Raw genomic sequence first — 12,570 nt, forward strand, 5'->3', positions numbered from 1 at the left:
CTGTGGACTCAGGGTACCCTCTTCGGTTAGGGATGAAGGCAGCTGTGCCATTTTGTGGCCGAGCAGGCTCGGTGATGACCAAGCCGTCACCTACAGTGGTGGCCCTGAACCAGGACGACTGTGCCCACCCCGTGTTTGGCGAAGCCTAGACATTTTCGTCACGTCTAGGGACAGTGCTGCTGACCCCTGGTGGGCAGAAGCCACGAGTGCTGCTAAACATCCCACAAAGCACATGACGGTCCTGGGCGACGCACGTGGTCCAGCCCACAGGGTCAGGAGCACAGAGGCGGAGTGGCCCTGCCCCACAGCGCTGACCTGTGCCGAGCACCGGGCTTCGCAAGCTCATTTAATACACGTCACCGTGCACGGCAGCGGTTACCTATTTCCCAGATGAGGCTCAGAGATGTTGACTGGCCCAAAGTCACACTACTTAACGAGTGACAGAGTTCTAGTTCAAACTCTAGAGTCGAGGCACACTGCTGGGTGAGTCATTAGACAAGCAGTGCCCCCCGCCCCCCGACCCACTCCCTGGGCTGCCCAGCTCCTCAGCCTAGACGGAAGCATCTCCACCTGTCCGGCACCTTTCCGTGCAGGTGCTCCCCTCACCTTGCCTGCGTAGTGGATGATGCAGAAATCAGCTTTGTCCTTCAGTTGCTTGGGCTTCTGGAACTTGGGGTGGGTGCCCTGCTCCTGTACCACCTTCTCCACGAAGCTCTTGTCGGTGGCTTTGGGGAACCAGCATTCCTCGTCCAGCAGGGCCAGGATGCCAGGGGGACCAGCCTGGAAAATGCACAGCATCACACAGGTGAAGCCTGACCTGGCGAGTGCACCCTACCCCTGCCCTCCCGGGAAGGCAAAGGTCAGTATTCAAAGCCCCAGAATCTCAATAGAAGGTAGACAGCGTGCGCCCCCACACTCCAGGTAAAAGCAGCATTAGCGAAATTCGATTCAAGAGTTCTAGGTTAGGGGTGCCTGGGTGGCTCAGCCGGTTAAGTGTCCGACTTCAGCTCAGGTCATCATCTCACAGTTTATGAGTTTGAGCCCCGCATCAGACTGTTGGCTGTCAGCACAGAGCCCGCTTGGGATCCTCTGTCTCCTTCTATCTCTGCCCCTTCTCCTCCCTCTCCCTCCCTTCCTCTCTCTCTCTCTCTCTCTCTCTTTCTCTCTCTCTCTCTCTCTCTCTCTCTCAAAAATAAACACACACACAAAAAAGAGTTCTAATTTAAAAAGAAACTTCTGGGGTCTAGTCTGTGGTTGACACATCTGAGCCAGATGATCCATCACGGAGTTTCTCCAACCTAGTGCACTGGAAATCCCCGGTAGGTCTGATGGACGTGTGCCATGACCGCATGCCCAGAGGCTGTCCTCACAGGTGCCTCTGCCCCTGGAGTCACCCTGAGACACCGGCCCACATGCTGTGTCTGCACCACTATGTGGTGAGATGCAACACTTAGGTCAAGTCCTCCGAGGAAGCCCCAGGTACACTCAATTGATAAAATCAGAAAGCGGACTCAAACACCATGGAGACTGGCTGACAAGACTCAAAGCCAGATGGGATCTTGTTCATTGGAAAACTCGACTGATTTAAAAAAAAACAAAACAAAAAAAACAAAAAAAAAACCCAACTCATCACAAAAGTAAATTGCTTCACGTTAAGATCGTGGGGTCTTTTAACCCCTGCTCCCCGCCTTGACCAGTAGTTTCAAATGCACCAACTTCTTCCTAGGCTTTTCCAACTACTTAGCAGTTCGGGGTAACTCTGGTGTACACATTTTCAGTAGCCCAGGACTCCGGGAAGATGTGGGTTCATTCAGCACTTTAACCCCGTCAGGAGGGAATACAGACAAAGAAACAGCTCAGGCTCCATTAAAGAGCACACCCTGTCCAACCTAGACCCCAAGGGCACCTGGCAAGAGCTTTCACTCTGAAGTGAAGGAAGAGGGGACGGCTCTCTGGTCACCACCACCCGCCAGCAGCCAACGCTCTGGGGCGGGAGCTCTGGTGCTGAGCTAGTCCTGAGGGGGCAGACGGCGCTTCAGCACCTGTACGAGGAACAGCACTCCACGCCCTGGGTCTGCACAACCTACGCTGCCGCAGAAGCATCTGGGGATAGGATGTTACGACCTAAAACCAAGCCCGTTTCCTTAAGACAAAGGCTTGTCGCGCCCGCCCCTTAGGTAAACACTGGGTGGTCTTCTGGGACTGAAGCACCAGCCGCATCCCCACCTGGTCGGCAGCTGGGCGAGGCTCCCAGGCCGCAGGTCTGAGCCCATGACCTTATTCTTGCAGGTGACACAGCCAGGGAGAGGAACCAGACACGCCCCCTCCCAGCCCCCACGGCCAACACGGCGTGTCCTCGTGAGGGGACGAGGGACCAGCCGGGTCTGAGGTCTGGGCAGGTCTGGCTCTTACTGGCTTCTCGATGAGGTCGATGCAGGGCTGCAGGTCGAGGCCGAAGTCGATGAAGTTCCACTCGATGCCCTCGCGCTGGTACTCCTCCTGCTCCAGGATGAACATCGTGTGGTTGAAGAGCTGCTGCAGCTTCTCGTTGGTGTAGTTGATGCACAGCTGCTCGAACGAGTTGAGCTGCAAGGAGGAGGCCACGTCAGAGGGCTGCCCGCCTGCCGCAGAGCCGCAGCGCCTCGGGAAGGAGGGGACGGGTGTTGAGCGCCTCAGCGCTGGCCCCGGGGAGCCCGGATGGGCGGGCGCCTTCCCTCATCAAACCCAGAGCGGGGGCTCCTGTGGACCTTTCTAGCAGCCTGGCAGAACCTCTCTCAGAACAACGTTTGAAAATGAATAAAACAGTTTGCGAAGGAAAGAAGTCCTGTCGAAACGCAATTACCCAAGTACCGTGACATACTAATGACATACATAACAAGCACAGGCTGTGGGCGTCCTAACTTGCAACATTTTGAAGTGGATGAACATAAATGATGTTACAACGTCCCCACAGCAACTGCTGTGATGTGCAAACATCTGATTTCCACCGGAGACAGACCCCAAGCGCTGCTCAGGCAACTGCGGTTTCGATATGTTGCTCAACTCACGATGAAAAAGAAATGCATCACCTCAGTGACACGTTAGTGAAAAATAAAGAGATGATTCCCCACCCCCGCCTCCCGAAGTTCACGGCCTCTCCGAGATGTGCCACGGACCCCAGGTTAAGAACGTCTGATCTACTGTAATTATCATTTTTTTCCTACCAGACTTCAGTCTTCATGGGCAGAGACGGTGTCTTGTCCCAATGCCCAATAAATAGTTGCCAGAAGAGTAGTAAAATCTCAGAAAGCACCTGCCCACGAACAGAAGGGCAGCTAAACGGTCCCGCTCTCTCTAGCCCTGCTGCTTGGGAGTGGGCATGCTTACTTAAACTTAAAATACGCCCCACTGATGTCTCCTGCCTCCATGTGAGGCAGGAGGTGGCCCGCTCAGACTCCTGTTGGGGCCACAGGAAAGAAGACGCCCAGCCAGGAAGAAGGTGGCCAAGGAGGCACGAGGGAGGAGCTCACATCAAAGATCTCGAAGCCAGCGATGTCCAGGATCCCGATGAAAGAGGCGCCCTGCCTCTTGGTCTTGTCCAGAGCCTTGTTGATCCGTAGCACCAGCCAGCGGAACATTCGCTCGTAGGTGGCCTTGGCCAAGGCCTCAATGGCAAAGTCAGCCTGGTGGGGGAAGGGAGGGGACACACCCCGGGGGACAGAGTGTCAGGTACAGGAGCCTTTAAACCTGGTAACCCTTTGCTCCAGGAAACCCACCTGCAGGGATCTGCCCCAGAGAAACAGCCCTCAGGATGCAAAAAAAGCTTCACACACAAGTATGTTCGCTACAATGTTATTTATAATGACAAAAAGTTGAAACAGCCTGCGTACCCAGCAATGAGGCATAGCATCAAGTACTTAGATATTTGCAAAAAACTTTCTAAAATAGATGGGGATTGGGGCGCCTGGGTGGCTCAGTCAGTTGAGCGCCCGACTTCAGCTCAAGTCATGATCTCACGGTTCGTGCGTTTGAGCCCCACCTGGGCTCTCTGCTGTCAGTGCAGAGCCCGCTTTGGATCCTCTGTCCCTCCCCTGCTTATGCTCTCTCCCGAAAATAAATAATAAAAAACATTAAAGTAAAAAATAAAATAAAAAGTGGGGACATACTGAGGTATCTACAGAAAAAATGATAGGACGTGTGAGGTTCCCTTCAAATAATGTGCGAGGCGGGGGGATGGGGGAATAAGGTTAATGATGAGCCAGCCAAGACTGGCCGGGAGTCAGTGACTCGACGCTGCCTGAGCAATGGGCACACGGGGCTCAGTACCCTATTCTATTGTGCAAATGCTTGAACAGGGTGACAGCTAAGTTTTAGAAAGAAAAAAGCCTTGCAGGAAATAAAGAGCTGCCCGATAACTGTCACTGGCTAGGACTGTGATCGTTTCTTCTTTGCTCTAGACTTTTCTATATTTTCAGCATCTGCGGTATTCATGCAGTAGTTTCATCGCGGAAAAATAAAGGTTCTTTAATTATTACGGAAATGGGGGCACCTGCATGGCTCAGTCGCTTGAGCGTCTGACATCAGCTCAGGTCATGATCTCCCTGCTCGTGGGGGCTAGCCCCACATCAGGCCCTCTGCTGTCAGCACAGAGCCCGGAGCCTGCTTTGGATCCTCTGTCCCCCTCTGTCCATGTCCCTTCCCTGCTTGTGAGTGTGCTCTCTCTCTCAAAATAAATAAACATTAAAAAAAAGAAGAAGAGGGGTGCCTGGGTGGTTCAGTCGGTTGCGCGCCCAACTCCGGCTGAGGTCATGATCTCACAGCCTGTGAGTTCGAGCCCCGCGTCGGGCTCTGTGCTGACAGCTTGCAGTTCGCAGCCTGGAGCCTGCTCCGTGCTGAGTCTGTCTCTGTGTCCCTGCCTCTCCCTCGCGTGTGCGCACGCGCTCTCTCTCCCAAATATAAATAGACATTAAAAAAATTTTTTTTTAATTATCAGGGAAATGAACAGTTAGTGACAACTGTGGTCTTTTCGGAACAATGTTCTTGGCTGTGGTGGGGTGGCTCTGTACCAGTGACGGTGAGAGCCACCAGAGTGGGGCTACAGCAGACGGCACCTTTAGGGAAGAGTGAACTTGAGCGCATTTTTGGGAGATGGTACCACCCGCGCCGACAGAGGGGCCTGGCGGGGCAGGAGCTGGGCTCCCGGGGGAGGCTGCGGCTGAGGGACATCGCTGCCGTCTCTCACCACGCACGACAAGACAGCAGGCGGTGGAGAGCCAGCTTCTGGGCCCGGGCTTGGAGGGCGGCTGCCGCCGTCCTGCACCTGAGCGAGCTGTGCTAGAGACACAGCAGGTTCCCGTTTCACTCTCTACCAGGACGGGACTTGCCTCCGCACCCGCCGACCGATTGGTCTCGAGGTCGCCCTGGCGCAAAGAGGCTCAACTGGTAAAGGTGGTCCTTCCTGAGCGAGGGGCCTCGGGTCACTGGGCCTCTGGCGGCACACAGACACCCCGAGGCCAGTTTTCTCATGTTCTCACAGAGGGTAAACACCACCTTGCTCCCTGAGCTGCGGTGAGGGCTGAATGAGGCACCTGGCCAGGCGCCTGGCACAACAGTGGCCCAGAGCAGGCCCCAGAGAGGCCACCGCAACGACCCTGCTAAGGAAGCGCCCCCCCCATCCGCCCCCCCCCCCAGCCAGGGGGCGTACTTCTTCCTTAGTCTGAGCCTCCTGGATGAACCCCCCCCTCCAAGGCCCCCCACCTCCTCCTCCCCCGCGGCCAGAGGGCGTACCTGTTCCTTAGTCTGTGCCTTCTGGACGTAGTCCCGTCCCACCTTGATGCGCGGGGTGAGGATTCCTCTGGTGAAATCTGTCACGTTGATCCCCAGGAGGTGGGACACTTTTTGGGCGGCTGGTATTTTCCGAAGAGTAAGGAAGGGAAGGGAGAGAAGTTTTAATTAACCCCAAGAGAACGGGTCCCTCTGCTGGAGCACGAGGTGGTGGCTGAACAATCATCACCGGGACGACCGGCTCGGGGCCCCTCCGCAGCAGGGCACGGAGTCCTCGGCTCCCCTGTTAGACCCAGCAGCCATGGCGACCTGCACCCTCACCAGCCACGAGCGGCCGGGAGGCTCCCATCCTACCTGGGGGCCCAGCACCGGTTCCTCCGCACAACCTCAGCCACACAGTGCAAGAGTGCGTCCCACCCAGGAACAGGACTGCGAGGAGCCGGCCCCGATCCCGCTAAGGGGCACAACGGCACACATCCCGCGGGAACACCTTTTACGCCCAGACACCCACGTGTTCAGTCTTTTCAGAAGCCCCTCAGAAGGGCACATTAAGGCTGATGGCTTAAGTGGGGCCATTTGCAGGACTCAGGGGGACAGCGGCGGCCGAGGCGTTTCACGGTCCTGACGTGTTCACGGGTAAGGCGCGCACTGAGACGGAGAGGCCGCCGACATCGCTGTTTTAACTGGACAACTGGTTTGGCCTCCACGACAAAAGAGGGAAGCCCTGGTCCATATGATCAAGGGGTTTTCTAAGTCATTCTGATGCCACCTCCCCGAAAAAGCACTAGGGTCACGTTCACGTACAGTTTACAAAGAACCCGAAGTGATAGCCAGCCAGAGATACACAGGAGACGAGAAACGGAGGACGGTCTGGAATTTCTACCAGACTTCTTCTCCTGAGCAAATCCAAGCCCAGACACCAGGCCCCACATTCCAGGTGAGGCGCCCACGGGTGTTACCTGTGTTGTCAGGCATGGATGCCTGGTCGGTGTTACGCTCCTTCTTGAAGACGATGTTGCCGAGCTGAAGAACTCCCGAGATGACCCTCAGCAAGCCTTGGGGTGCAACCAAAGGCAGCTCAGAACCAGGCAGGGATTGGAATAAGCCCCTGGGTGGAGGCAGCCGCTCCCCTCCCTGGGGGGGCGTGGACAGGACAAGCCACATGGTGGGCACAGCCCCCCTGCAGGGCTCACGGTCAGGGCCTCGGGCAGACCTCGGCTTGGGCAGCCCTATGCTTAGATCCAAGCTCTGTTAAAACTCCTAAAACTTCTACCTCTGGGCCAAGGACGTGCCTCTGGCCCAAGGGCCCACTGTCTGTTTTTATAAGTAAAGTTTTATCGCACAACATTGTACCCACCGTTTGCATATTATCTGTAGCTGAGCCAAGGTGGCTCCGACCCTCACGTTAGAGAACAGGGTGTGTTCTCCCTGTCCCCCAGTCTTTCGAAAACAAAGCCTGAAGGCCTCTTTGCCCTCTTTCTGGGGAAACAGGAAGACACAGGCATGCTCCACACTGCACCAACGCAAAGATCCTGGCCCCTTTCCGATGAAGCAGGAATATTCCCCTCTCAGCAAATGCGAGGACCGGAGCAGGTAAGCACCCGTCCTTTGTCCTCCTGTGCAGAAATGCCTGTGGTACCACTGGGAACAGACAACCCTGACACTCAGATACGAGGTACTGCTTCATGCCCACTCGAGGCCTTCCTCCTAGCCTCCACAGGACTCCCTGAGAGCCAGAGCCAACAGGAAGCGCTCCCGGGCCCGTCAGCTGCCCCGTGCCTCCTAGGGCGCGATGACCAGCCTCCTGCCTCCCCTCCCTCACCCACAGGAGGGCCAGCCTTGTACCCATTTGTTCCTCTTCTGGGATGCCCATAATCCTCATGGCCTCCATGGTCTCCTGGAACATGTCCTTGTCCTGCTGCCCTGGGATGGTGACGTGCCCGTTGGACAGGAAGCGGTATTTATTGTATGGCTCCAACAGGAGATCAGCTGTAAGGAGGGTCAGTGAGGGGCTGTAACCAGGGTTCAAGTCAGCCCTGGGGCCTCAGAGGTTTGGGAGAATGGGAGGCACCCCTAAGCCCCGAGGTACCCCCCAGAACTACAGAGCAGCCAGGAATGCCCTCTCCCCGGCGTGAGACTGACATTCACGTAGCCCCCAAGAGCGTCAGGGCCCCGTGATTCACAGAGGCAGGCTCGACCGCCCTGACTTTCCTCTGGCGTGCTCAAATCAGAAGGCCGAGGCCTCGGAAGGATGGCGTTTTCGTTTCCCAAGAGGAACATGTGGCCCGACCAGGGCCCGCAGCCCGCGCGCCAGGCTGCTGGCCCACTACTCACTCTTCAGGTGCTCTCCAGCCCCAGACAGGAGGTAGTAGAAGATGTGGAAGGTCCGTTCCTCCTTGGCTTGGCGGATAGCACGAGATTTCTCCAAAAGATCTTGGCAAACGCTAAGGAACTGCGCAAGCAAGCAGGACGGAAGGCCACTCCCACCCGCCCCGCCCCCATCAAAAGTGACTGAACTTTGCCAGGCAGAAAATGGCAAAATTGAACAAAAGCAAACCAAATCGGCTCCTTCCGGGGGCACAGCCTGTCCAAAAGCAGCTCTCGCACTTGGGAGCCCTGTCTGGGTAAAGAGCCCCCTCTCACAAGGGGCTGGAGCACAGAATGTTCCCACCAGCAAGGCTACGATGCCTGTGCCAGGGAGAAATGAAGGAGCATCCACTCGAACCCTGCCCCTCTGGGAACCACACTGGAGGGTCTTCTGTCGTCCCATCCCTTTCGAAGCAGAACTCTGTCCTGCCAGTAAAGAAAAACCTGAGCTCGGGGTTGGGTGTTCCATGAGTTTCTCCGGGTACTCTTCCTGAAGCCACAGGTAAGGTGTCCTAACAGGCCCGTAAGGAGGAAGCTGCTGGAATCAGGAGGCAGCTTCCTCTCCATCAAAGTCTTGTCCCTCCCCTCTAGACGCGGGACTCCAGGCCCAGGACTCCTCTCCATCAAGGTCCCGTCCCTCCAGACAAGGTCTCGTTTCCAGACCAAGGATACAAGTCTCAATGTTGGCTCCCACGATGTAGCCATTGACATCAAAGTTAATGCGAATGAATTTGCCCTAAGGAGAGACAGATGAAGAGAATCAGAAGCCCGGTCCTCCAGTTTCTAGCTCCTGCGGTATAGCCCGAAGAGGGAAAATCAAGAGACCGTGCCCATGTCGGAGGCCAGGGGCCCGTGCAGTGCACTGCATGGGTACTCAGGACTCAGCGCTGTGCTGCTTAAAGCCTGGGCCAGGACAAGATCCAGAGATGCCCAAGTTCATCGCTGAGGCGCAGGAGTGCTCCTCGGTCCTCCATCTGGCTGTTGGCTACAACAGGACAAGGAGCGGGACCGGCAGGTAACTCCCCACTGTCCCTCCTTTCCCCCCAGTTCTCTGCCACCTGGGCTGAAGCAGCCACGTGTGCAGGTCCCCACCAGCTGGAGCTCACCCCAGCCTACTCCCCGCCACAGGCCGGGAGGCAACCAGGTCCGAAGCTGCCTCACTTTCTGAGGTGAGAGCGGCAGCTGGAGGGCAACGTGTGCCAAAGCCGTGGGTGGGAGCCTGAGCCCCGCGAGCTGGGCATGGCCGGCCACTACTCACAAATCGGGAGGAGTTGTCGTTCTTCACAGTCTTGGCGTTCCCGAAGGCCTCCAGGATGGGGTTGGCCTGCAGCAGCTGTCGCTCCAACTCGCCCTGGAAAGGAACCCGGGGATGCGGTGAAGGCCAGGCAGTGGCTCGGGTCGTCGAACCTGCTCCGCCAGGCAGGGGGGCCGGTGGCAGAGCTGTGCCTACACGCCCAGCACGCCAGGAACAGAGGGCGTTCCGGCCACGCCAGCCGCAGCCTGGCCCCTGTGTCACTCGGGAGCGACCTTCCCGCCGGGTGTTGAACTTACGTCGCCGGACTGACCGATCAGCACCCCCAGGAAGGGAAGGTGGGTGGCTCCCCCAGCTCGACTCTGGAGGACGCGTCAGGAAGCGGCACCGTTTCTCCCCCTGCGCAGAGCCCCCCCCCGCCCCCCGGAACAACGGCTTCCCTCTGCCCTCTCTGCCCGACACCCGACAACATTTTTTTCCTTTTCACAGGACAAGGCGAGAAGGAATCAGCTCCATAAAAGACACCAGCTCACTTCATCCGTGTCCTGATAGACACGGCACTTTCCCTGCTGGACCGTGTCCCGCCACCTACCCACCCCCACAGACGTGCTTCCAGAGTGTCCAGCGCGTGAGCCGGGGATCAGTGAGGCCCACCACGGGTTCTAAACTGTTTATCGACAACACCAATAAACTCTACTTGTGGTCCCAAGCCACACATGTGGCTGACACACCCTAAGCCTCCCTGTCCCCGGATCCTCAGGATAGGCAAAACAGGGTGGCCCCGAGGTCATCAGGCAAAGCAGCCGCCAACTCGCGTCTTCTCCGACAGGTGTCAGTCACCGCCCTGTCCCCCAGCACTGCGTGGGGCTCTACCCCGCCAGCCTAGATCGGTTTCGGAAGCAGCCATCACCTTCCCAGCAGGCCAGGCAGTAACGGACGCTGGCTGCGGAAAATTCGGCCCTTAATACCTGGGATCTCTCTAGGGGGAAAGAACATCACACAGGGGCCAGGCCGGCTTTTGTATTTATTAGCAAGGCTGGACTCCGGCCAGGATTTTACGGGAACGGCTGCCTGTGAATGATGAAAAGGAAAACTGGAAGTAGCAGGAGCTCCCGGGAGAGTCGTGAGGTTCAGCCTTCCAGGCGCACCTGCTGCTGACGAGACCCGTCTGCAGAGCACTGAGCCAGGGGCCGGAAGGGGCCGGGGCAGACTCTCCTGCTCCAGCAGCCCATCCTCGGCCAGGGATCCCCGCCCCCCCCCCCCCCCCCCCCCCCCCCGCCGCACCCCGGGACGCCAGGGAGTCTTGTTTTTACACCACACGGATTAAGTGAAGGAGGGTCAGTGGAGCCACGCTGAGGAGCAGGGAGCAAATCCACTGCACGGGCTGAACATGTGTGCTGGGCACCAGCCGTCACAGGACACCGGGCCCCTGCCCACAGGGCTCGCGCGAGCCTGCGAAGTCAGCGGAGGCAGACCACGGAGTCCAATTTGGAGGAGCGCCGCTCCCCCACCCACTAAGACGCTCCTCGCAGAGCACAGGCCGGGCCACTAGGCTGGCTGGGCCACTCCCGCTCCTGTTTCCGCAGACCGATGGGACCACGGTCCCCACCAGAGCCTGCCGCCTGCCCTGGCTTGGGAGCCTCGCCAAGGTCTCTGTTGTGGGACCACACGCTGCTGCCGTGGCAACGTGGGACCGCTCGGCCAACTAGGGGGCAGCCACTTCAGATTCCGGAGCCGAACTCCGTGCAGACAATGGTGGTGGCTAACCTATGGGTTTTTCCTTATTGACCCATACCCGGGCACGGAAGGGACCTTTACTTCTCAATAAAATCTGCACGTGACCATGACCTTATTGAGGTTCTGTCGGTAACATATGCTCTAGGTCTAGAATTAACCCATCCGGTTTCTGAAGGGCTTCACTGGCTGGTGTTTCTGCCAGTGGCCTCCAACTAGTATATAAACAACAGAGGGAGGAAGAGGAAGAACGGCTGAAGATCACGGCTCCCCGCCCCCCGCCCACGCTGTGCCTCGCCAACCGGCAGCCCCGGCCGAAGCCCGGCCCTCCCGTGGGCTTCGTGAAGTCGGGGCGTTCTGGTGGGCAGCCTTGGGAGAAGCACCTGGGTCACTGCGAGGGAGAGCTGTCGCCCAGAGTGTGCCGTGACAGGCTGCAGAATACGAGAGCCATAAACCAAGTTCAAGTGTCTCGTGCCCCAGCTGTGTGTGGAAAATCACTGTACAGCTTTAGGCAAGGAAATCCACTAAACTGTCAGCGGCCTTTACGACTGAGGGCCTGAGCAGCAATCGGAAGCCAGAGGCAACCTATTCAATCTCTCCACTTGGGGACAGAGTGGCCTGTCACACACTGTGACTGGAGACATAGGATGTGACAAGTTTGCTCCCCCTCATCACCCCTCCCTCCAGCAGGCCGTCTCCTCCGAGTGGGGTGCCCAGGGCCTGCCGTCCCCCCTCTGCAGCTGGAGTTCCAGACACAAGCCCCACGCGTCTATGTGCTGACTCTGTAACTGCGGTCCTGTCCCCCATCCTCCAGGGCAGGGACTCCAAGGTCACCCTCCAGAGACCCAGGCACATACTAGACATTCAATAAATAGTTGGGAAATGGATTTTATGGCAAATTCAGAGACGGAAAACCACAGCTAGAGGATTCCTAGCCTCGCGGCTCTGTTTTTGAAATAGGCCTCCTAAAGAGAATGGAAAATGGGGGTTGGAGACAGGGAGCAAGAGAAACTTTATTAGTTTCTAAATATAACTCCTGACGCCCCACGGAAAAAGATTTAGAATGTCTTGAGCAGTCTGGCACATGAAAAGTTACTTTTGGTTCGATTCCAGAAGACTGTACCCATTAGGACATTCAGGACACACCCCGGGTCTGCATGCAACAGACACACACCGCTACTTACTTCCACACGCTGCTCACGGCTCCCCGTGAGCCCCCCGTGGGGCAAGGGGCAGCCACGGAGAGACGGCGCAGTCCCCCCTGATGGCTTGAGGGGACACCACGGGCACTTGGAATTCACAAGGAAGCCTAAGAGTGTGTGCTTAAGAGAAAGGCGAGAGAGCACCACACGGGCATGCTTAGGACTGATCATCCCCAACCCTGGGACACTCCAGTGTGGGGCCTTCCGGGCGCTGCTTCTGACTGGCACAGTGCTGGCGGGGGGGGGGGGGAG

At 57.4% G+C, this 12,570-nt stretch overlaps 1 protein-coding gene and 1 long non-coding RNA gene across 2 annotated transcripts in view; one reads left to right on the forward strand and one right to left on the reverse strand.

The window, feature by feature from the left end:
* MYH9 (myosin heavy chain 9) overlaps positions 1 to 12,570 on the reverse strand; it is a 92,291-nt gene that overhangs the window by 27,792 nt on the left and 51,929 nt on the right. Inside the window, exons 6-14 of the mRNA XM_042993168.1 lie at positions 9,389 to 9,481; positions 8,803 to 8,866; positions 8,098 to 8,196; positions 7,609 to 7,752; positions 6,723 to 6,818; positions 5,767 to 5,885; positions 3,510 to 3,662; positions 2,413 to 2,586; positions 607 to 780 (exon numbers count right to left, since the gene is read on the reverse strand). Of these exons, the coding sequence (XP_042849102.1) occupies positions 607 to 780; positions 2,413 to 2,586; positions 3,510 to 3,662; positions 5,767 to 5,885; positions 6,723 to 6,818; positions 7,609 to 7,752; positions 8,098 to 8,196; positions 8,803 to 8,866; positions 9,389 to 9,481 (1,116 nt within the window). The remainder of the gene's footprint in view (positions 1 to 606; positions 781 to 2,412; positions 2,587 to 3,509; positions 3,663 to 5,766; positions 5,886 to 6,722; positions 6,819 to 7,608; positions 7,753 to 8,097; positions 8,197 to 8,802; positions 8,867 to 9,388; positions 9,482 to 12,570) is intronic.
* On the forward strand, positions 5,892 to 10,644 carry LOC122240458. Its single transcript, XR_006220229.1, has 4 exons — positions 5,892 to 6,700; positions 7,255 to 8,632; positions 8,722 to 9,720; positions 9,872 to 10,644. It is a non-coding gene; the product is annotated as an uncharacterized LOC122240458 (long non-coding RNA).

Source organism: Panthera tigris, chromosome B4, assembly GCF_018350195.1.
Source record: "Panthera tigris isolate Pti1 chromosome B4, P.tigris_Pti1_mat1.1, whole genome shotgun sequence".
NCBI classification, from domain to species: domain Eukaryota; kingdom Metazoa; phylum Chordata; class Mammalia; order Carnivora; family Felidae; genus Panthera; species Panthera tigris.